The sequence below is a fragment of the Eublepharis macularius genome, chromosome 1 (genome assembly GCF_028583425.1).
Source record: "Eublepharis macularius isolate TG4126 chromosome 1, MPM_Emac_v1.0, whole genome shotgun sequence".
Classification (NCBI taxonomy): domain Eukaryota; kingdom Metazoa; phylum Chordata; class Lepidosauria; order Squamata; family Eublepharidae; genus Eublepharis; species Eublepharis macularius.
The window spans coordinates 156278936-156302830 of record NC_072790.1 but is presented as its reverse complement, the minus strand read 5'-3'; the positions used below and the strand labels follow the sequence as shown (position 1 = coordinate 156302830).

Below are 23895 nucleotides of genomic sequence, written 5' to 3'. Positions count from 1 at the left end.
CAGCCACAGAGAAGATTTCCAGAGCTTTCTAGAAGACTAGGAGCACCCCTCCTCCCTTTGGCACTTCCCTACCAAAAATATCACATGACCAAGAGGAGGGGTGCTATTCCTCTTTGCAGAGAGATGATCTCCATTGCTGTTCTCTGTTTTTCTTACACCTGATCCTTGAGACTGAGGAGAATTTATTTCTTTTAAAAGTTTTTAACCCTCAATAGACATTCTAGTGAAGAATACAACTGTGTTTAAAGAAGAAAAGTTTCTGTCTTTTCCGTTATTGTTATGGCTCAAGAGAGGCATTTTCAAGATGCTGGAAAATGCCAGCCTGATTAAAGACACCTGCTCCCTCCCTGGCATCCTTGATTACCAAAGGCTAAGTCCAGAGGTGTGGCTTGTCAGAACTTCCTCACAACTGCTCTTCTTCAAGGCTATGGCTTTGGGCCAACCAGATTGCTTCCCTGACCCCCTTGAGTATCAAGGGCTAAGTCCAGATATGTGGCCCATCAGAACCTTCTCACAATAGCTCTTCCTTTACAGTCGCAGCGGTGTGCCAGCCTGATTAAAGGCACCTGTCTCCTTGGTTCCAAGGGGAGAAGCCTGGAAATGTGGCCTGACAGAAGCCTGTTCCAAGACTGCTTCCCAAAGGCTTTGCCTGTATGCCTTCCTGGATAAAGGTTCCTCCCCTCTTTGGCTGTGTCAGCTCTGAGGGGAGACACCTGGAGGTATAGCATAACAGGATTCTCCATTGGGAGGTGGAGAGGCTTTTTTTTCTAAAGGCTTTGGCTGCCTGCCAGCCTGAATAGGCCCCTTCACTCTCTTGGCTGTGTGGGTTTTGAGAAGAGACACCTGGAAGTGTAACTGAACAGAAGTCTGAGGCTGAGGCTGTTCCCCAAGGCCTTTGAAAATATGCCTCCCTGACTCAAGGAATCCCCCTCCTTCCAGGCTGCCCTTGGTTCTGAGGTGCAGTTCCTGGAAGCAGGAATTAATACAGCTGACACAGTGACATAGCAGCCTGGATCCATCAATGTAATGATTGAGGCTCCTCAGCTGCTGCTGTTTTAACAGAGATGATACACCTGCATCTCTAAACCCATTGGGCTCGGATCTGGGAAATCCAGATTCAAATGTCATTCTGCCTTAAAGGCTTGCCTGCGACCTTGGACCTGTCACATTCGCTCAGTCTGGCCTGCTTTGTAGGGTTGTTATGTGGATGGAATGGGAAGGTATAAAATGTTATAGCCACTTTGAGTCCCCACTGGAGCTTAAAGGTGAAGTTTAGATAAACTCCACTCCTGTCTTTTTAAAGGACATCTTAGGTTCCTATTCATAAAGGGTGCTCCAGGACAGGAAGTCCTTGACACAAACTTTCATTAAATTGGCTGCTGTCCGAGTCTCTGCTGCAGTACTTTAGCAGATTTATACTTCATTCCAGTAGTCATTGTTGTTGTTGATGGCCTGCAAATTAAATAGCACTTCATCTCTAATTCAGTCACTGCAGACTGTGAATGCTGTAAGCTGCTAGCCTTTGTGGGAAGCAGAATTCCCCGCTGCAAGTTTTCCTTTAACTGCTAATCAACATGTCATGAATCTTTTACCATCCTCTTAGAAGGAAGCATGAAACATATGTTAACCCTATCCTGGAGTATAAAGGGCCCTGGGGGCAAGTGAGAACTCCCCCTATGGCCTCAGAATTGGTTAACCAGACATGAGGTGAGAAGCCCCCGTGCCTAGGCAGCCACCTGAAAAGCTGCCCTTTACTTCTGGGACAGACTTCCGTTCTCTTCCCTGGCCTTGGTGTGGAGCCCTCCTTTTATCCCTCCCCTAATGCCATCCCCGCCCCATATCCCACCCCCAAAGTGAGGCCCAGTTCCTGGGCCACGTGTGGTCACACTCCTGTCTCACTCCAATCGGGGTGGACGATTGGGTCCCTCTCCTGCCCCCCTCTTCTGTTCCCCCCCCCCAGCCAATGCCTCTTGGTGCTAATTGAGCACTGGTGAATCACCAGCCTCTTGGGGGGGGGGGTGCTGGGTCAGGGGTGGGGTTTCCTGGCTGCATCAGAATCTACTGGGGCGAGTCATTGACCTTCTTGCTTGGGAGCCAGCATGAGGCTTTGCACTGGGGCCTTGCTTTCCCAGCCTGTGGCCTCCTTGTCAGGCTGGGCACAGGTGTTGGTGCTGCTTCATCTCTGCCAGTGTTGGGGATGCCAGCAAAGGTACATCATTGCCAGCTTCTTCCCTGCATCGTCTGTGGTCTGCTCTTTGCACCAGCTCAGCTGCAACTTCTTGGTTGGTGGGTGTTGCTGTGGGCTGCTGGGAGGGTGAGGCAGCAGGAGTTGTCCCCGGACAGTCTGTTACTGTGTCTTCACACAGAGACTCTGAATTCTTCAGTCCAGATAGACATCACTCTATAGGGAGGAACAGGCTTTCTGTTGAATCCTTTAAATTAATCCGTCTATCCTTATTGATGATTTGCTCTACAATAGAAAGGAAATATTCAGCAGTCTGCTGCCTTTCTCACAGTTTTCCTACAGTTCTTTTTCACATGCTTTATTGTCTGAAGAGACCCAAGGTCTTCCCCACCTCTCCTCTCAGGGGAGATCGCCTGTCCTCCCATTAATTGAACTATTAGTTTTAGTATTCCCCCTGAGACTGAAAAAAAAAAGATGGCGTGTGTATGTGTTCCTTATTCGTTAAGAAGGACCGATGGAAAAGCCTATTTTAGGTCTAGGTCATCTAATTTTGTGTATTGCAGTCTTTACAGTTGTGTTTGGCTGCATTATTCACATGTCTCTTTACCTTTCCTATAGATAGTCTCTCTGCTGTTGAGGGTGCAGACTGCTAGTGGCAGAATTCCAACACTGAATGTACAACTAGGGTGTCCCACTTGAGGCTGCAATATAATTTTTTCCTGTGGTCTGTTGATGGTTGGTTACAAATCCTTTGCAGAGTAACCCTCGCCCTTTTTTTGTCCTAATAGTTGAAAAAAGGGTTTCCTTTGCCTTTTTTAGTCTTAGTCGATCCACATTTTACTAAGATTTTTCAGTGTTTTCACTTTCACAATTGCAGTTCTTTGTTCTTATACACCTGTATGTGTTATCTTGGCAGAATGTGGTCTTCAATTTAAGTTTCACACGTCATAGGATACCCATTTTTTTCTTCTTTCTTAGACACAGCATATGTGCATAATTCTTATGCTTTCAGTGCTCTGTTCTTCTGAAGGCACTCTCATGATGCTGTGACTCTGAGATCCTGTGAGTCTCTGAGATGCTGAGCGCCATCTCAGGGATTGCCCCTGCAGTGTGGGGGCTGTACTATGAGGGTGTGCCTCCAAGTGGTTCCTTGTCTTCTGCAAAATGACTTTGTCATACTACTACTACTTTCACCAAGAGTACTAGATATACCTTACCTTTCTTTGTCTTTTGTTTTACTGAACATGCTCCATCTCATTGCAGTAATGTTTTTGCAGCTTACTGGCATGACCTCTAGATCCTCTGATTGGAGGCATGAGCTATTTGGCCTTGTAACACACTATAATGGTCCATGGCCTGCCCTTTTGTTTGCTCCTTTGCTGCCAGAGACCCCCGTCATTGGGGAATGCCCTTGCTAATCCACGGGCAATGTAATCTGTTTTTATGTTTTTATCTCCTGACTTTTTTTTTGTGCACAGATTGTTCTGCTAACAACATAAGGTTCATTGATGGTGTATACCATCTGTCTTTTCTTTGGCCCCATCACATCTACTTCACTGTGTTCATGATTCTGGTTTGGATCTTCTATGTTTTCACTCCCACTGATAGCTTTGGCAGTTTTGGTCAGTTCCTTTTCCTGCACTATTGCAATAATCTCAGTTTTTTCTGAGTGACTACCATATGTTGCACCTCTAAATGGGTAAGAATCTCTGCTGAAGCTGTATCAGGACTTGGAACCTTCTTCTTGTGCTATTGACTACTTTTGAGACTCAAATACTCTAAAAATTTCCTCTTATTGGATCTCCAAAGACATTTAAAGTAGGGGTGTAACCCTCTGTTAAATTTTTGCTCTCCCAGCTGGAGTGCTGGTTTTTCCTTTCTCATTCTTGTTTGTACCTTGGCAAGGACATGTTTAGAGAGCTCCTAATTTCTTTAGAAGCACCTCTGGGTTAATGTCAGTGAGATGCTAAGCGTTAGGAAAGTGGTTCTCCATAATCTCTTACTTTAAGAGCTTCACACCTACATCCTTCAGTGAGTGAGCTTGCTACTTTCCCAATGTGGAATACTCAGAAGCCACAAAGATGAAAACAGAATTGCACTTACCTATAACTGTTGTTCATTGAGTGGTCTTTTGTGCAGGCACACATCCTTTCCTCCTGCCCTGCTATGATCTCTCTGGAACCTTAGTTCCTGGGGGTCTCTGGCAGTGACAGGGAGAGGACTGAGGAAATAGTGCCCCTCCTCCTGGTCATGTGATTTTTTTGCAGGAAAACACCAAAGGGAGGAGGGGCGCTCCTAGTCTTCTAGAAAACTCTAGAAATCTTCCCTGTGGCTGACCTGTGTGTGCGCAGTCCCAATGTGTGCCTACCCAGAAAACCATTTGATGAGTAACAGTTGTTAATAATAATAATAATAATAATAATAATAATAATAATAGATTTATAAACCACCCTTCAGGACAACTTAATGCCCACTCAGAGCGTTTTACAAAATATGTCATTATTATCCCCACAATAATAATCACCCTGTGATGTGGGTGGGGCTGAGAGAGCTCCAGAGACTAGCCCAGGGTCACCCAGCTGGCTTCAGGTGGAGGAGTGGGGAATCAAACCCCACTTACAGGTAAGTGCAATCATGTTTTCCTCTTGAAAAGAAGCATTTGCCTGATAGTGTGCATGAATTTTTTTTTGATAAATTCCAATTTTTGTACAGATTCAGTGTATGTGTGTGTGTGTGGGGGGGGGGTATTTTTCAACCAAACCACCAAATGTGGAGGAATCTTTCTCCCAACTGTTCTCTAAGACCCTCTAAGATTGGTCCACAGGGGCCAATTTTATGGACCCCTAAAGAAGGTGGCCGTACCCACTCTCCATTATTTCCCAATATATGAGTGCTATCTGCGGGGCTGGGGGTAGCATTTTTCAAGCAAATTCCACCATATTTGCAGGGAGCTACCCCTGACTGTCCTCTAAAGTACCCCAATGTTTCAGGAAGATTGGATCTTGGGGACCAATTCTTTGGGTCCCTGAATGTGCCCCCAGCCACTCCATTGTTTCCTATGGGGAAAAAGTCAAAGCTGACTCCCACTGCAGAAACACACAAGGCCAAGGCAGCCATGGCCACGACAGAGTCCCAAATGCATGTTGAGCTTGTCCCTGAGAAAGTTCAACAGATCTAAATTAAAGCAAGAGAATGAAATCCCCTTAGAATCAAAGAGAAGGAAGGGGACCAACATCTCGCCAGAGAATCTCATCCATTCCACCCAAACCAAACTGAAGCAAGGGACACTTGCAACTTAGCCCAACAGAAGCAAACTGATACAAGGGAATGTAATTCCCCTTGAACCAAAGTGAAGCAAGGGGACTGACATCACACTAGAGAATCACATCCATTCCACCCAAACCACACTGAAGCAAGAGACATTGTTGCAACTTAGCTCAACAGAAGCAAACTGACATAAGGGAATGCCTTGTGCTTGTGGCTGGGTACTGCTTGGTTCTGTTCTGTGGCGTTTTCCCATTGGCTGAACCCAGTCCCTGGCTGTGTGAATGATACTGGCTGCATCATGCTGGTTGACCCAGGCCCAGTTGCATGCTGGGGAACCTGCAAGGACTTCTTGCATTTCACTTTTCTTGTACCTCACTTTTCTTTATATCTCCTTCCTCCACTATTTCCTCTTTCCCTCCTTCTGGCAACCTTTCTCTTCACGCTTCTCTCCTTCAAACCTACTAAACAACCTCCCCTCCAACTTCATCTGCATTTATTAATTTACTTCATTTATATACTGTCTTTCTCCACAATGGTCATCCAAAGCAGCTTACATCATTCTCTCTGCCCCCATATTATCCTCACAACAACCCTGAGAGGCAGGTTAGGCTGAGAGTGTCTGATTGAATCTAAGTCTCCCAGATCCTACTCTGAAACTCTAACCACTATACTACATTGGCTTTTGTTGAACACTAGCAAGCAGCCAGTCCTGTGTGAGTCATACATGTCATGTGGTATTAAGCCACCTAATGGTTGCTGGAGGTTGTGGCTCCCATGAGTCCTCCTTCAAAGGTCAAAACAGCCCTGGAAAGGGCCCTGCCCTCTCCCCCTGCCTTTTACAGCCAGAAAACAAGCCTGGAATACTGACGTAACTGTTACTTGGTTGACTAGCAACAACCACTGAGGACATCTAGTTAAAACTACAGGAGCTCCTTTAATCATTTTTTTAAAAACCTCAATGTATTTTTTTAGACTTCAGATTTTTCTGCAAACCTGAGGCATTTTTCAGGAGTAAGATCTGTCTCATCCATTCATGGCTCCACTCTCTGGATTTAGGCATCCACAGATCAGAGCCACTTGGCTATTAGTATATAAGATATGCATACTGTACCTAGCTCCTGATAATAATTGAGCTGCAGCATTCTGCATCAATTGAAGTATCCAGGTTGACTTTGAGGGAAAACCTATGTGGAGTGCATCATAGTAATCTAGTCTTGATGTTACCAGGTGGCTAATTCAGCCATGTCAAGATAGGGGGCCATCTTCCAGGCTAGACTGAGTTTGAAGAAGGCATTTTTTGCAGCTGCATTAACTTGCTTCTCTAGCAGCAGTGCTAGATCCTGTTCTTAACCAAGTCAGCAAGGGTCAACTAAACCCTATCAAAAGTGGAAAACACAATGTCCTTCAAGATTTTTGCCTTCCCAGAAAGCATCACAGCCGTCTTGTCAGGGTTCAGTTTCAATTTGTTCACTTTCAGCCTTTTGATCACAGTGGTCAGGCAGCAACTCAACATTTCTACTCCATTACCAGGGCATTTGGATAAAGAGACATAGAGTTGGGTGTTATCTGCATACTGATAACATCCAGTTGCATGGGTTATGAATGATTTCTCCTAAAGGCTTTACATAGAGGTTGAATAACATGCGGGATAAGATTGTTCTTTGTGGAACCCTACAAGATAATTCCCACACTAAAGATAGCTGGTCTGCCTCAACAATCCTTTGAGTCTGTTTTGAGGAATGATTTAAACCAGTCCAAGGCACATCCCCTGACACTTCTTTCTGCCTCCAAATGTCTTAATAGGATGGCATGATTTACTGTATCAAAAGGTGCAGATAGATCCAGGAGAGGCAACAAAGAAGCATGACATTGGCTACATTCAGATGGAGGTCATCAACTGAAGCCATCAGAGCTGTCTCCCTCCCATAGCCAATTTGAAACCAAAATGAAAAGTACCAGAGTTATGCAGGAAAGCCTAGAGTTTATCTGCTCATGCTCTGTCAATAATTTTACCTAAAAAGGACAGATTAGAGTCTGGGTGATAATTGTTTGTGCCATTTTTGTCTAGGGATGGTTTTTAACTAGTGGGTTAAATAACCACCTCTTTGAGTGGCCAAGGGAAGGTTCCTGGATTTACTGTGATAGACATCAAGGGCTCATTTATGCGGTCCTTACATAATTTTTAGCAGTCAAGTTGGGCAATGATCCAATGTACAAGTAGTGGCCTTCACAAATGTCAGGATCCTGTCACTGTAAGGTTCAAAATGGTCCATAAGCAGACCAGGCAATGTATTAAGCATTTCTTCTACTTCACCTCTATTGCAGCTGGCATTTAGATCAAAATGTATTTGAGCTATTTTATCTGGAGAATACTTTGAAAAGGAAACATATTAGAGCATTTATCCAGCAAGAGCTTGTGGCTCTGGCAGCTGATGACATACTGGTAGATCAGGCTCCTATCTTCAGAAGAAGGCAGAAGAAAGAACAGATAGATTTCCTTTGTCCATTCTCCCAGATATGGTCCTCCTGATTATCATGATTATAATGGTGTAGGTGGAGACTTGTAATGTGGTAAACTTTGGGTTTAATTAATAGGGTCCATGGGGGGAAGGTTACAAGGAGAAGAAGGGCTTGGTTTGTCTGCAAGATGTTCCTCACACATAACCTGATATGAGGATGTTATCTATAGCTATTTAAGATGGACAGCATAATTCTGTGAAAGGGAAGGAGAATACATGAGTGTGAATATTGAAGAAGGGCAGTTGGAGACCACACTTTTTCAGAGGAAGCATGGACAAGGGAAAGCAAAAATAGATAAGATTATTACATAAAATAATATTAGTTCTTTAGCTGTTATGCTTCAGAACCTGTGTTCCAGTTAGTATCTTTGTAACTAGAGAAGGGCTCTGGCAGATAGAATCAGCGAAGCATATTCATGCAAACCTTCTTGCAATGGTTTTTATCTCTGAGGAATTTCACTAAAGGAATTTCCTTTAGTGCAAGGAAAGATAAATGTCTCACATTTTTAATGCTCATGTATCTTTCTCTTGCCAAATACATACATCTCAGGATCTCCCAGGAAAATACAGAGCATTATAAATAATTTTAAAACTTACTAAATGAGAGCTAATCTCTGACCTTCCAGAGAACCTGTTAATGCAGATTGTTCCAAGGTAAGCTTGGAGGATACATGATACAAAAACCTTGCTGAAGCCGATATGGTCTGTTTGTGGTCAGTACTTGTATCGAAGACCTCCAGAATATCTATGAGTTGTTCCATGATGGACATATGGTCCCATGATGGAAGAAAGGCAAATTACAAATATGTAAGATACTTGAGTTTGATACCATGGCTTGGATCCTGCCATCCATTTCTGCTAAAGAAAGGGATATGATTTTACTGATTTCCCCTTCCTGCTGCAGACCTCCAGCTCTCTCTCCATGTTGTTCCTGGGTGTCCTCTTTTTCCCATGATCAGCATCTTAGGGATCATTTTGAACAGCAGCAGCAGGGAGAAGCAAAGAATTCCTGTTCTGCTGACAGAAATCTCTTCTCTTAGTAGAGATTTATCCCAAAATTCAAGCCAGTGTAGGTATGTAAACCGGATATATGTTTTTGTTACTTTTAAAACAAAATCATTAGTCTTCAATCTGAAGCATGCAAATGAAATAATCAGGTAACTTAGTTGTCAAATGTCATATTACACTCAAAGAATAGTTTTATTTTTTAGTATTTATTGAATACTTGATAGTAATGTTTCTTAGTAAAAATCACCATTTGGTGTTTAATGTTTACTAACAAGACTTATTTAATGTACACTTTTCCTCAATAGACTTGGTGGAGGACCAGATGATGCTAAAGAAATTATGCGGCATAGTTTCTTTATTGGAGTAAACTGGCAAGATGTATATGACAAAAAGGTAGGTTTCTATGGGATGGCAAGAAATCATCATCAGTTGTGTTATAAAAAAAAGTTATTTCTAAAACACATCAGTATTTTTTACAGTTCTGCTAACTGGCAAAAACACAGGGCATGAGACAGTCAAAATTAAGCATTTTTATGTCACAGTTTTAGTGTAAGAGGTTAGAATATGGTTGAAGCTTTCATGCTAAGCTCAATAGAACTTAAAAGTGCTTAATTTTGGTTGGATCATACACATATTTTTCAACAACTGTAATGTAACACAAAATTTCTTCTTTTCAAATAGACTGTTGTCTTGATGCATATCTTTAAGGGCCAAAGCAGACAAGACACTGAGAGTTCTGTGAACAGAATTCTCAGGTTTTAAAAAATACAGTTATCAGGCTTAGTGCTTGATTCTGACTGGGACCATTGTGGGATGAGATGGGGCTTGCAGCTCCTGTTTCTGCATCTCAGCAAATCCTGAAGTTACTCAGCCAACCCATGTCTCCTACCTCAAGACACCCAGGGCTCTTCTTCCTTCTCTCCCCATGTCTTCCTCAAGGTATCTCTTCCACCAGCAAACCAATTCTAAATGTTTTTGGCTCAGTCTGAGGGATTACATTTAGGTTCCTCTTTTTTGATCTCTTAAAGACCCTAGCACAATTTTCTGGGTCTCTTTCTCCTTTTTTGCTCCCTGTAAATTTGGACCGAAGGGGGTTTAATGTGGTTCACAGAAATCAGCATTTACAGCATTTAAAATGCTGTTGTAACCTACCCTGAGCCTGCTTGTGAGGAGGGTGGGCTATAAATCAAATGTATAAATAAATATAAATAAATGGAAGGAGTTTAATAAGTATATTAAAAGAAGACGCAGCATAGGTAAACACAACAGACGAAACAAGACTAAAAGAAATAGTAATAAGTGCATATAGGCGCGCCCTGGAATAGACGGCCGCCTATCCGGTTGTTGTAATATGAGAATCTCCGACCATATGGAACCAGAGGCAGTGCTCCCGTAGAAGAGGACACAAAATCTGTGGTTTCTAAGCCGGCCGGCCCCAGATTGGGCCTGAGGAGGATTTCTACATCTCTCCCACCTCTGCGTTTGCTCTGTGCATGGAAAGGACACCAGAAAGAAGGAAAGAGACTAATGCAAGGATTTAAATTTATACATACTTTATTACACCCGGACATGTTGCAATAATCTTGAATGCACTTTCTGTATATTGGATTCATTCTTGTTCCTGAAAGAACTGCACAAATATGTATGAATGTTTAAATTATACAGCACTGGCACTTTAAAAATTGAACACTTTGTGAAACATTGTTTCATTGTATTCCCCGTGGGCTTGCCCTTTCTTTCATACCACTATCTTGTATGCTTGGCATATAATCTTCTATGATGGCGATAAGAGATTATCTAATTCTTTGAGTTGCAATCAGTTAGGCTCATTTATTACCTTGGCTCAAGGGATCATCTCTTGCTTTCTCACGACCACGTGCTCATAGCTGCTGTCTTGAGCTAAGACAGACTCTTTCCTTCTCCTGAATGTGTGTAAAATTCTCTTACTTCAACAAACTCACACATAATCTGCCTTTCTTTGGTGGTCCATATCGGGAATATATGTTTTGTTTTGTTTGGTTCAGTAATTTAGCAGAGTAACATAGCAGACTTATTTTAGTCAGAAGCGTTTAAACCCTTACAAACGTGCATTAATTAATTAATCTTCAGACAAAATCATAGAAAGATAGAATTTACAGTTTATTGTAGCAGATTTCTTCCATAGCAATATCTTCTGGTAATAAGAAGGGAAAGATCCTAATTTAAAGAGTTACATTTCCTATTCTATGCCACGGCCTGAAACTAGGCAGCGAGGTTGTGGGTGTGGGTTTGTGGACAAAAAGAAGGGCTCCATAAGGAGCATGGAGAATTTACATCTTTCCTCTTTGCAAGACCATGTGGGAAGAGGGAGGAAAATTTCCCAAGAGGCACAGAGGCAAGAGAGGAAGAGTCAGTAGGCATTCCCACTTAGAGAAGAGAGTGGCAGATTGCTAGACTTATACATTACATTCAAAGAGACATGCAGCTCCCCCCAGTGTCCAAAGGCAGGCTGAGTCGCCTATTCCAACACTCACTCTCGGCTCAGAATGCTGTCAGCATTCACAATGTTCAGGTCACTTCGTAGACCTTGGTACTTGTCTCTGGGTAGCGGCTTGGTAAAGATGTCTGATGTCATTTCTTCAATGGGACAGTACTGCAGCTTCACAAATCCTTGTGCTTGAAGTTCCTTCACGAACTGCTGTCACGTTCCAATATGTCTTGTGCGTGGAGGATTTCCTTCTAAACGAGAAAGAACTATACAACTCTGGTTATCTTCTAGCATGTTAACTGGTAAAGGTTTTGTAATGCCAAAATCTTTAAGTAACATTAAAAGCATTTGTAAATCTTCTGCATGCTTCTGAAGCTGACACAAGTTCTGCTTCAGTGGATGAAAGGGCTACAATTTCTTGTTTACGACTTGCCCAAGTAACAGGTCCATCCCCATAGAAAAACACATAACCAGTAGTGGATTTCCAGTCTGAATTATCTTTAGCCCAATCTGCATCAGCATATCTCAATAGTCTGGGATTTTTATTAGCTGGGAGCCTTAGTTTAGAATCTGCAGTACCCTTTAAATATCTCATTACTCTTTTTACTGTGGTCCAATCATTCACAGTGGGTTTACTTACCCTCCTGGATAGAATACCTACAGCTGTTGCAATATCAGGTCTTGTTGTCATTGCTAGGTAAAGAAGCTTGCCTATGGCAGTTCTGTACTCATTGTTCTCTGGTAGAGGTTCATTTGGTTCCTTTTCTTTCAGAAAACCTACTTCCACTGGTGTGGGCATTGGATTGGCATTTTCTAGTCCAAAACTTTCCAGTAGTTCTAGTATCTTTTGTCTTTGGCTGAGAAGGTAACTGCCATCTGGTTCCCTCTCGATCTGGATCCCCAAATAAAAATTAGCATTGCCCAAGCGTTTCACCTTGACTTCCTTGTTTAGATGAGATATAATTTCAGCACAATCACTTGAATTTTCATAACAAAGGATAAGATCATCAACATAAGCCAAAATAAAAGTCCATCTCCCATTTTTGTACCTACTGTAAAGACAGAAGTCAGCTTTGCCTCGTTTAAAATCTAGATCAAGTAACATTTTGGTCAGTTTATCATTCCCAGATTTGGCAGCTTGCTTGAGACCATAAAGTCCTTTCTGAAGTTTGCATACAAAGTGTTTATTCTTTTCATCTATGAACCTTGGAGGTTGACTCATACACAATTCTTCCTCAATTTCACCATGTAAAAATGCAGTCTTTATATCCAGGTGTTCTGTTTGCGCGTTTCTAGACGCTGCTATGCTTAAAAGCATCTTAATTGTGGAATATTTTACAACTGGTGCAAAAATTTGATCATAATCAGTTCCATAAATCTGAGAATATCTTTTGGCTACTAATCTAGCTTTCTGTCTCTCAACTGCACCATTCTCATTTTTCTTAGCTTTAAAACCCCATTTACATCCAATAACATTCTTACCCTTAGGTAGTTTTGTGAGAGTCCACATTTTGTTCTTGTGTAGAGCATCTATTTCCTCTTGTGCTGCTTGCTTCCATTTCCTTGCTTCTGGTTCAGGCATTTGTTGAACTTTGGCCCATGAAGTTGGTTCTTGTGGTGGCGACGACCTTGTGAGGTAGGTCAGTCTCTTGGCTGGAACTCCTCTGTTGATGCGCTGAGAGTGCCTGAGGTCCTGAGTCACCTCTGCCTCTGCAGCAGGCTCTGGCTCCTCAGGCACATCTACTGGCCTGGGAATTTCCGCCTTTGTTCTCTCACCTGGTCAGGCTTCTGGTTGCATCTGCTCAGTGGCTGCATCCATTGCCTCATCACCAGATTGGATATCTGGTCGCATCTGCGTAGCGATGTCATCTGGCTGATACAGCAGCAGCTGGCTGTCATCATCATCTCCCTCTGAAGGGTCACGTTTAGCAGCATTCTGGTTGCTCCTCTGTTGCTCATCAAATTGCACAACTCTGCTTATAGTAACCTGTATCCCTTACATCCTGGAGCATATCCTACAAAGATGCCTTCTAAGGCTCTGGGTTCTAGTTTGGATCTCTTTTCTTCTGGTATGTGAGCATATGCTTTGCATCCAAATACTCTAAGATGTTCTGTACTTGGCTTCTTATTATGCCATAACTCATAAGGAGTTTTGTTTGTAGCTTTAGTGGGCAATCTGTTTTGTAAGTAGATTGCAGTCACGGCCGCTTCTCCCCAGTGTCTGTAGGGAAGTCCTGAATCTATTAACATACATCTGACCATATTCATGATAGAACGATTTTTGCACTCGGCGACCCCATTCTGTTCGGGGGTATAGGGAACAGTGAATCTATGATGAATTCTGTTTTCCCTGAGAAATCTCTGTGTGGCATGAGAAACATACTCACCACCATTGTCGCTTTGAAAGGCTTGAGGTTTCCTGTTGAACTTGTTAGACACCATGGAAACATAATCATGCAGTTTCTGCTCAGTCTGCGATCTTTCTTTCAGCAAATAGCACACTGTATATCTCGAGAAGTCATCAATGAAAGACAATATATAAAGGTTATTTCCTGTTGATGCTGGTTTAATAGGACCACATAAATCAGTATGGATTAGTTCAAGTGGTTGCCTTAAGCACCTTTGGCTTTATTTGGGAACTGAAGGTCGAGTTGCCTTTCCCTTTATACAACAAACATAATTCATCATCTTTGCCACATGCACTTATATTAATACCTGTTACCAAGTCCTTAGACTGCAGCTCCTTTATGGCTTGCATATCGCGATGTGCAAATCTTCTTTGCCAGAGTTCAATTGGCTCTCCTTTTGTGGTAGCTGTTGTTGCCCTGTAGGCCTTTTCTCCTTGGCAGTCCAGTTCAAAGATTCCATTTCTGAGACTACCTGTGGAATATATCTCTCATTTGTGAGAAACTGTACATTTGTTATTCTCAAAGTGTATAGAAAATCCTTTTTATGATAGTACAGGTACACTTAGCAAGTTTGCTTTTAAATCAGGGATGTATAAAACTTCTTCTACTTTAACTATCTTTTTAGAGACATCAGTATTACAATGAAGCATAATTGAGCCTTTGCTATCAATATTCACACGTGCCATCAGCCATTATAACGTTTTCAGATGCACTGGTATCCAATTCATAAAACAGATTAATATTTGATGTCATATGCGCAGTTGCACCACTGTCTAATATCCAGCACTATGGGCTATCATTTATTCGAGCTATATGAGACACATGAAAACTACTATCAGCCCTTGTTTGAGGAAAATCTCTGAAATTACTAGCTCTTGCTTTAGGAAAATCTTCTCTGTTTCTCTCTGCCTGTGGCTTCCTGCCTGAAGCAGCATAATTATTTCTGCCCTTGTGGCTGTAGCTTCTGTTGCTAAAGCACTCCCTCTGGAGGTGACCAGGCTTATTGCATTTGTGGCAGAAGGGAGGAGTCTGCCTTTCTCTAGGATTGGCTCTTTGCCTGTAATCAATTTGCCTAGGTCCCACCCCTCTGGGTCTGGCCTCTCTGACCATGAGACATGAGTCAGTCTTGCATTTCTTTTCCTGAGGATAAGATCTCTGTTCATCATACTGTGATCTTATCTGATCTAGCACTTCCTCCAATGTAGCCCCTTTTGCAGTAAGAGACTTTGCTAAACTGGAATAACTTTTTGGTAGTGAGCTTAAAACTTGAGCAATTTTCAAATCTTCATCTAGAATCTGACCAACAGTAGCTAGTTTATCTATTTGATTCAACAAAGATTCAATATGAGCATACACATCTCCATTTTGTTCCATTTTAGTTGAAAATAGCTCTTTGAACAAAGCAGTTTGTAGTAGTTGGTCTGACATTTTCAAGAAATTTCAGAGTATTTCTCTAGAAAACTTTATTTTCCCTCTTTAACTTTTAGTTTTCTGTATAAAGCAGAAGTATTTCTCTAGAAACTTTCTTCTCTTTAATTTTTTAGTTTTTGTATAAAGTATTTCTCTTGGAAACTTTTCTCCCTTTTAATTTGTAGTTTTCTGTATGCTAGGCTCAAGTTAGCCAAAAGTTTTAAAAGGAGGTTTCTCTGCTTTTCTGTGCAGGTTTTAGGGCTGGAAAAAGGCTGTTAGACCTTTAACCTAATTTCTTTCTTTATTCCTCATGAGGTTGCATGTGAGGGCATTCACATGCTAATTAAGTTCTTTGTCCTGCTTGGCTGTTAAACCGGCAGAGTCAAAGGGAAAAGAAAAAACTTTGCAGTTTAAAACTCTTCTAGATTCAAGTTTAGGCTTTGCAGTTTTTTTAAAAAAAAACTTTTGCTTCTTAGATTCAAATATGGGCTTTCTTTGGCCCTGAGGAACTTAGTAAATTCAAGACTGGGCCCATAACCCTATTGGGAATATATATTTGGTTTGGTTTGGTTCAGTAATTTAGCAGAGTAACATAGCAGAGCTATTTTAGTTAGAAGCGTTTAAACCCTTACAAACATGTATTAATTAATTAATCTTCAGACAAAATCATAGAAAGATCGAACTTACAGTTTATTGTAGCAGATTTCTTCCATAGCAATATCTTCTGGTAATAAGAAGGGAAAGATCCTAATTTAAAGAGTTACATTCCCTATTCTATGCCACGGCCTGAAACTAGGCAGCGAGGTTGTGGGTGTGGGTTTGTGGACAAAAAGAAGGGCTCCATAAGGAGCATGGAGAATTTACATCTTTCCTCTTTGCAAGACCATGTGGGAAGAGGGAGGAAAATTTCCCAAGAGGCACAGAGGCAAGAGAGGAAGAGTCAGTAGGCATTCCCACTTAGAGAAGAGAGTGGCAGATTGCTAGACTTATACATTACATTCAAAGAGACATGCAGCTCCGCCCAGTGTCCAAAGGCAGGCTGAGTCGCCTATTCCAACATTCCATTGGGAGTGGGTCAGTCCTTACAACTGGGAAGCAACTCCTCCTCTCCAGTGCAGGATCAGTCAAACTGATTGATCCCAGAAAGGGAGGGGCTTCTACAGCTCTTCAGTTTTTCCTGGCCCTGCCTGGGTGCAGGACGTCAACTGGTGGTGCTCCGTCAAGCACGAGATCCCAATTTAAAAGAAGAAGAAGAAGACAGAGAACAATGCTGCTGCAGAGAGAAAGAACTCACAGGGGAAGGAAGGGCTTCAGCCCCCCCTCTACTGGCCTGGCATTGAAAGGTAGCACCAGCAAGCAGTGGAGCCGACGGCACTAGGCTAGCCTAGCTTCCACGGCTTGCACTCAGACTCCCGCATGGGATTCCAAACTTCGGGCTAGGAATACACCCCCTCTCGTTGGCTCATGCTCTGGGAGACACGGTAGAGTCTCTTTCTGCCGGCAGAGGTAACGACAGAATGTTAAGCCTTGCCTCAGCCTCTGTGCAGCCATTCAGAAGCCACTTTACAATGATCAGGGAAGGCTCACCCGCAAATGGGCGGTAAGAAGCCTTCCAAGGCCATTTTTCTCCTTTTATTCAGGCCTCCTCTGGCAAGCTATCTCTGTGGTGGCTCCTTCTTCTCTCTCCCAGCTTTTTTCTGGATTGCCTTCCATTGCTTCATTGCTGTTATTTTTGGTGAGAAAAAGGTGCTGATTGCGGCCAAGGCAGGATTAACACCCAATACAGGGGTAGGGGGCGCCCTCTGTGAACTACAGCTCCCCAGTTCCCCGAATTCTCTTTCCTCTCATCAGTCCTCAAGGAATCAACGGGAGAATAGGGGGGATCAGAACCCACAAGCCAGGAGTTCAAAGCTCATCTTTTATCCTGGCTTGGCTCAGAGATGAAGAGAGAATTTAAGGAGGTTCTGAAAGAGCATGGTTTTCTCAAAGAGGGGACTTCCTTGTCAAATAGGGCAAGTAGGGACCCCAAAAGAGCTCACCCTTCCAAACAGGCAAGCAGAGGGGGCCATCTCCCTCCCCACCAAAATCTAAGAAGCAGAGGGAGGATGAAGTTGCTTCATATAGAAAATCTAGCCCCTTGGAGGACAAACACTCAGACTGTGAGGTATAAGACTTATTTTCCATTAATGAGGAGGGAGAGCTCTCAGAGGAAGAAGAGGACAGCACAGCCACCACACAGGTGCGGCTTTTCCCTCAGGAGGTTTATGCCAGACTACTGCCCAAAACGTTGAGGGTTCTGGAAATCACACCTACAAGCCCAGCCAAAAAGGACATGGAGTCTGCCTTCCCACAGGGGTTGAAACGGATTTTGCCTAAGAAAGGAAACCAAGCTGGCGTACCATTACCTGCAGTTTTCCATGATATCATGAAGGCAGAATGGGAGGCACCAGCAAAATCAAAGGCCAGCCTGCCTATCAGTTCCAAGCTGTATTCTTTTACTCCAGATGGGGCCAAGGAAATCAAGTTGCCTGCCATTGATGACCCAGCATCTAGCTTGGCAACCACCTCTGCCCTCCCTATGGGGGAGGATGGTCTTCCAAAGGACCCCTGCAACAGAAGAATTGAACAGGCACTATGCAGAAATTTTGATGCCTCAGCAAATTCGATTAGAGCCTCTCTGACTGGCTCATTATTTGCTAGAGCTGCCTTCTCCTGGGCATCACATTTAGCTGCAGCAGAGAGTAACATCCCAAAGGAAATCAAGGATGAGGTCAAGAAAATTGCAGATACATCCATGGATGCCTTTCAGTTCTCTAGAGCCATGGGTTTCAACGCTGTGGTGAGAAGGAATATGTGGCTGCGAAAATGGGAGGTAGACCCCTCAGCCCAAGCAAAAGTGGCTGCAATCCCGTTCAAAGGGACTAACCTTTTTGGTGAGGCATTAGAGAGATATTGCGTGGAAGACAAAGAGAAGAAGGTGCTTCTGTCAAAAAAGAGGGAACCACAGCATAAACGGCGGTTTCAGTCCTTTCGTGACTCCAAGAGGTCTCCAATATTTGGGACATCCAGAACCTCTAAAGGCAGATGGCAACCTAGATCTAGATCAGACAATAGATCCACAGCCTTCTCTAAACTTGGGCAATTCAACAAGCCACAGAAGAAGGAATCTTCCTCATGACTATGACGCCCCAAATCTGATCACCAGGATAGGGGGCAGGTTACAGGAATTTGCGGACAGATGGCATCAAACTATTTCAGACAGATGGGTTCTGAATACAGTAACAAATGGATATTCTTTGGAATTTGAAACAATGCCACCCAACTAAGTCTTTCAGCTACCAAGGAACCCATCTGATCAAAAGCATCAGCTCTTACTACAGGTGATTCAACATCTAATAGAAATCACCAGTTCCACAGGTTCAGAGAAATCAAGGGGTTTAGTCTACTTTCTTCATAGTCCCAAAGAAGAACAGAGACATCAGAGCTATCCTGGACCTTCAGTGGCTGAACCGGTTCATAAGGACCTGCAAGTTTCGAATGGAGATACTTCAAACTATTGCAATGACCATCCAGAAGGGGGACTACTTGGCTTCCATTGATTTCTCAGAGGCGTATCTTCACATCCCCATAAAGGAGGCACACCAAAGATTCCTCTGTTTTGCTTACGATGGGAGACACTTCCAGTATCGGGCACTTCCTTTTGGGCTCGCCCAGGGCGCTTACCAAGGTTCTGGTAACACTGATGGCCTTACTCAGACTACAGGGGGTATCACTGTTCCCTTACTTAGACGACATATTACTGAAGGCACCTTCCATGCAGAAGGGACTGGAAGCAGTGAAAATGACATTGGAATGCCTAGAGAAACACGGATTCATTGTCAACACAAAAAAGAGTTCCCTCACTGCAATGCAAAGAATTATTCACCTGGGAGTTCTCCTGGACACTGTACAGGACAGGATGTTTTTGTCTCTAGAGAGACAAAAGAAGCTACAGTCCTTGATTGTACAAGTTCGGAGGAATCAAAATCAGGAGATTATGTCCCTGGCACAACTGGTAGGCATGATGGTATCCTGCCAGGACGTGCTTCAGTGGGCAAGATTTCATACACGTCCACTTCAATGGTTCCTACTACCTTATCAGAGAGCCATAGCTCACAGAAAGCATGTTGTGGTAAAAGTGCCAAGACGCATCCTACAACAGTTGGAGTGGTGGATGGACCCACACAGGTTCCAGGTAGGAGTCCCTCTCAGGAAGCCGAAGAGAGTGGTGTGGACAACAGACAATTTGGCCATTGTTTTTCTATGGGAAAATCACTCTGGGAGCTATCCGATGGGCTGGAGCGGTAATTTTTCAACCAAACTTTACCAAATTTGGTGGGAGCCTACTCCTGACTGTTCTCTAAAGACCTCTCCTCCAAGTTTCATGAATATTGGACCCTGGAGGCCCCCAAAAGAAGGTACTTTACCCATTCTCCATTATTCCCTATGGGGAAAAATATCTGGGGGCTATCCAGGGGGCTGGGGGTGCTATTTTTCATGCAAATGCCACCAATGTTTCAGAAGAACCCACTCCTGACTGTCCTCTAATGACCCCCCCCCCCAAGTTTCAGGAAGATTAGACTCTGGGGGGCCAATTCTATGAGCCGCTGAACAAAGTATCCCCAGCCACTCCATTGTTTCCAATGGGAAAAAGTCAAAGTTGACTCCCATTGCAGAAACACACTGGAGTAGGGCTGCCATGGCAAAGGCACACTCCCAAATGCAAGCTGAGCTCATCCCAGTCAAAGCCCAATGGATCCAAACTGAAGCACAGGAATTTCCCCCCAGAGCCAGTGAAGGAAGGGGACCAACATCACATCAGAAAATCACATCCACCCAAACCAAACTGAAGCATTTGGGAGTGTGCCTTGGCTATGGTAGCCTTATTGCAGAGTTATTTTCCCATAGAAAACTCTGGCTGAATTTTTTGGAAATACCCAAACTGAATTAGCGAATCAATACAGATTCTGGGAATTCTGAATTTTTTCTCAGATTCAGTAAAAAAAAAATGGATTTACTGAATTTTTGGGGGGTGCATGGCCCTAAATATATGCATCAAATAAAATTTCTTTCCAATATCATTGATAATTATATTTTAAGGATATATCTCAGTTAATTATCTCATTTGCACGCTAAAGACATGAGGGGAAAGTAGTTTTTAAATAAAATATTTCTTACGTTAGTTGATGGTAGAATTTGAAAAAGTACTTCCACATATTAAGTTGGATCCCATAGAACATTTTCATTCATTTCCACTCATACATGAGCTCTTGTGCAAGTAGAAGCACAAGAAAGTCACAACAAAAGTAGCCTTTGTGCTGAGTCAATTTGACCATATCCAGTTGTCTTGCTTTTCCGTTTGCGCAAGAAATGGTGCAAGATATGTTTCAGCACCCCCTTTCCCCACCAATAATAACCTTCATTTGTATGATCTCACATCTCCAAATTGGACTCTAATGACTGCATGAAACAGCTTTTTACTTTTGATTTTTATAGACAGCAATCCTGATCAGAAATTAAAATTCAGTGCTTGATATTACTAAAGCTCTTTCAAAATGTCTTGTGAAAATGGAACCATGTTAGGTAAACCTTCTCTTTCACTGTTGCATGGTGAGATCCAGCCCTTTGTGTGATATGGGATAAGCTTTCCAAGTTCCATAGATTTTCAAAATTTATTTGCCTGTTTAAAATAACAGAATAACTCTGATGAAATTACTTTAGAGATCATATAATTCCTCTGCGTGTCTTTTCTGTTGACAAAGATCTTGAAAGATGTTTTATTTTGATTAGATCTTAAAAGAGAAAGTAGCGAAATTTATAAAAAAATAAAAGGTATAAGGCATGTAATATAACTACACAGTGAAGTTCTTTTGTGTGAATTTCTGGTGAAGATTGGTAAAGATGGAAAGGCTTTATTATTATTTCTGTATTAAGGGATGCCTGAAAAATGTAGCAAGATCTGGAAATCTAGAGCTAATTTAGATAATTTAGGTAGAATTCCTAAAAACTCTTTCCTGAGATTATGCCATATTGATCACCTGCTTAGAATAATCTCCTGAATTGCCTACAATTCATCAGTGTTTAATGAACAGGTGTGCATATTGACAACAACTAGGGTTCATGAACTTTTTTTTCTTAACTACAGTTATTCATAATGTCTAGATACAGCCATAATAAACTTCTTATGTTGGAATTATCACTCAGCAGGTGAAGAATTTTTTATAGTCGCTATTAAAATTAAAATGTTTTTATGTATTGAAAATTTCATTTTTTTACTCTGGTTTCTGATTTGCTTTTGTCTTAGCACGTTATACAAGATCTTCGCTGGAACCTTGCAGGGCTAGATTTTTAGTATATTAAAGAGAGTCTCTGAGATAGGGATCCCATTCCCCTGGTGGCGGCAGGGGAATCTCCTGCTTCCACCTTTCCCCCCACCCCACCCCCCGCTTACGAAGGGGACCTAGCAGCCTTAGTCTGAGAGGTAGCTAATGATGTGAAAAACCTCTGCCTGAGACCCTAGAGACCTGCTACCAGTCTGAGTAGACAGTACTGATTTTAGTAGACCAATGGCCTGATTCAGTGTAAGGCAACTTCATGTTTTCATGCATTAAGAATTTTTTAAATTAATTAATTGAAAACTTTGCTGAAGAGCAAATTCCATTTTGAAAACATGTTACTTTTAATAATCATTAGATTACTTAAAATATTGAAGTTGAATATTTTACTATTTGTATACCATGTGCAGGAGAGAACTGAGAAGAAGAAGACTATACAGTTCTTTACAGGATGATCAAAGCAGATCATGTCCTGCGACTACCAAGTTCCCTTTATAAATAGAACTAGAACTATACAATTGTTTTCTGAATGTGAGATATTATTTCATATAGCACAATCCAAATATAAATGTTTATGTATTTAGACTTTAGTTAGAGATAATTGTGGTGAAAATATTTTAGTGCTGATTGCATCATTGTAATCAGTTTATATACAAGGCATTTAAATTGGTTGTTTAATGACTAATTTATTGATTTGCATCTCCAGTTGTGGTATTGATAATGGTGCTGTGGACAGTTGCACTGTTGCTGTTTTAAACTATTGTTTGCTTCCCATGTTTTCTCTTTCATTTTGTGCTCATAACTTTCACTATATAAAAATATGGGATTAGAGTGAGCCACATTCTGAATTTGTCTTTGGTTTAGTTTGCTAACTTAGAATATGCTCAAAATTTTCATGATCACTGGATGCCCAGAAAGACAGAAAGTTTGTCATGAATACAGACATAATTCTTCCTATGGTTGGAGATTAGTTCCAAATAAGCTGATAGAAACTAAATTCTGAAGTAAAATAAGAAGATGAATAGTAAAACGTCCTTTGATGAAGAGGCTGCGGAAGCTAATAATGAATAAACATTGAAGTTTCTGCTCAATCAAGCTGTACTCTTGTGATACTTCCGAATCTGTTGTTGCACATGGATTTTCATGCTGTAATCTTGGCTTGGCCAGAAATGTTTTTCTTTAACTCCATTTGATGAGAAGGCTTATGTCCATTTTCAGACTTTGATATGGCAGCCATTATTTATACCTTTGTTAACTCAAGAATGCAATGTTGCAATGCATTTTACCTCTTCAAGGCTGTTCAGTGATTGAGCCCAGTGCAGATTTTACAGGCCTAACAGATAGGTCACTAGGAAAATTTTAGTATCTGTGCTTCTGGGTCAACCTTAGCTCTGTATTCATGTTGGGGTTCTCCTGCCTTGACTTGCAGCCACATGGAACCTACAAGGAACTGATTTCTCCAAACACTGCAGCATCCAATTCTGGTTGGGATGACCATGCAGAGAGAGAAGGGGCTGCAGTTTCCCACAAGCCATTTTCCCAACCTGAAACAGTCCCAGAGGTGCACTTTTTGCCCCATTTTAGGGCTTCACATAGATTTGTGGAGCAATGTATTATATAGCTCAATCCTTAGCGGTGTTTTTTGTTTACAAAGAAAAACATATGTATAATAATAAAATTATTATCAGACCTGAAAGATTCACAGTGTTGTAACTGTTGCCCCCGTTGCTTGTGTGTGTGTGTGTTATTTGTTGTCAAGTCACTTCCAACTTACGGCGATTCTATGAATGAATTCCCTCCAAAACATCAATTCTTGCAAACTGAAGGCTGTAGCTTCCTTTATTATCATTGCTTTTAATGTAAATTTAAAATTATCCTAAGCCAGTATTATAATTATCAGATTAACATAAACATTTGACATTGTGAGTTGTTGTTTCAGGATCTAGTGTACACCTATTACTTTTGATATTAAATTAAAATTATCCTGAACCGATAAATGCTATCAAATAAAATGATAAAATAATGTACATATATTAAGAAATCATAAAGTATCTCTATACTGATCATTATACATGTATTTGGGACTGCATAGAATTCCAGTAGCATGAATGTATACTTCTTCAATTCTTCCACTAGTTTAAGAGTTCCCAAGACTTACTGTTGATACTGGGCACTTAACTAAACTGCAACAGGTAGGGTAATGAAATCAAAATGTCAATTGACCCAAGTCTCATTAGAATAATAAATAATGAATGCC

General features: G+C 41.9%; 1 protein-coding gene across 1 annotated transcript in view; it reads left to right on the top strand.

Annotated features, from left to right (window-relative positions):
* AKT3 (AKT serine/threonine kinase 3) overlaps positions 1-23895 on the top strand; it is a 378228-nt gene that overhangs the window by 342564 nt on the left and 11769 nt on the right. The window contains exon 12 of the mRNA XM_054979040.1: positions 9285-9372. Coding sequence (XP_054835015.1) covers positions 9285-9372 — 88 coding nt within the window. The remainder of the gene's footprint in view (positions 1-9284; positions 9373-23895) is intronic.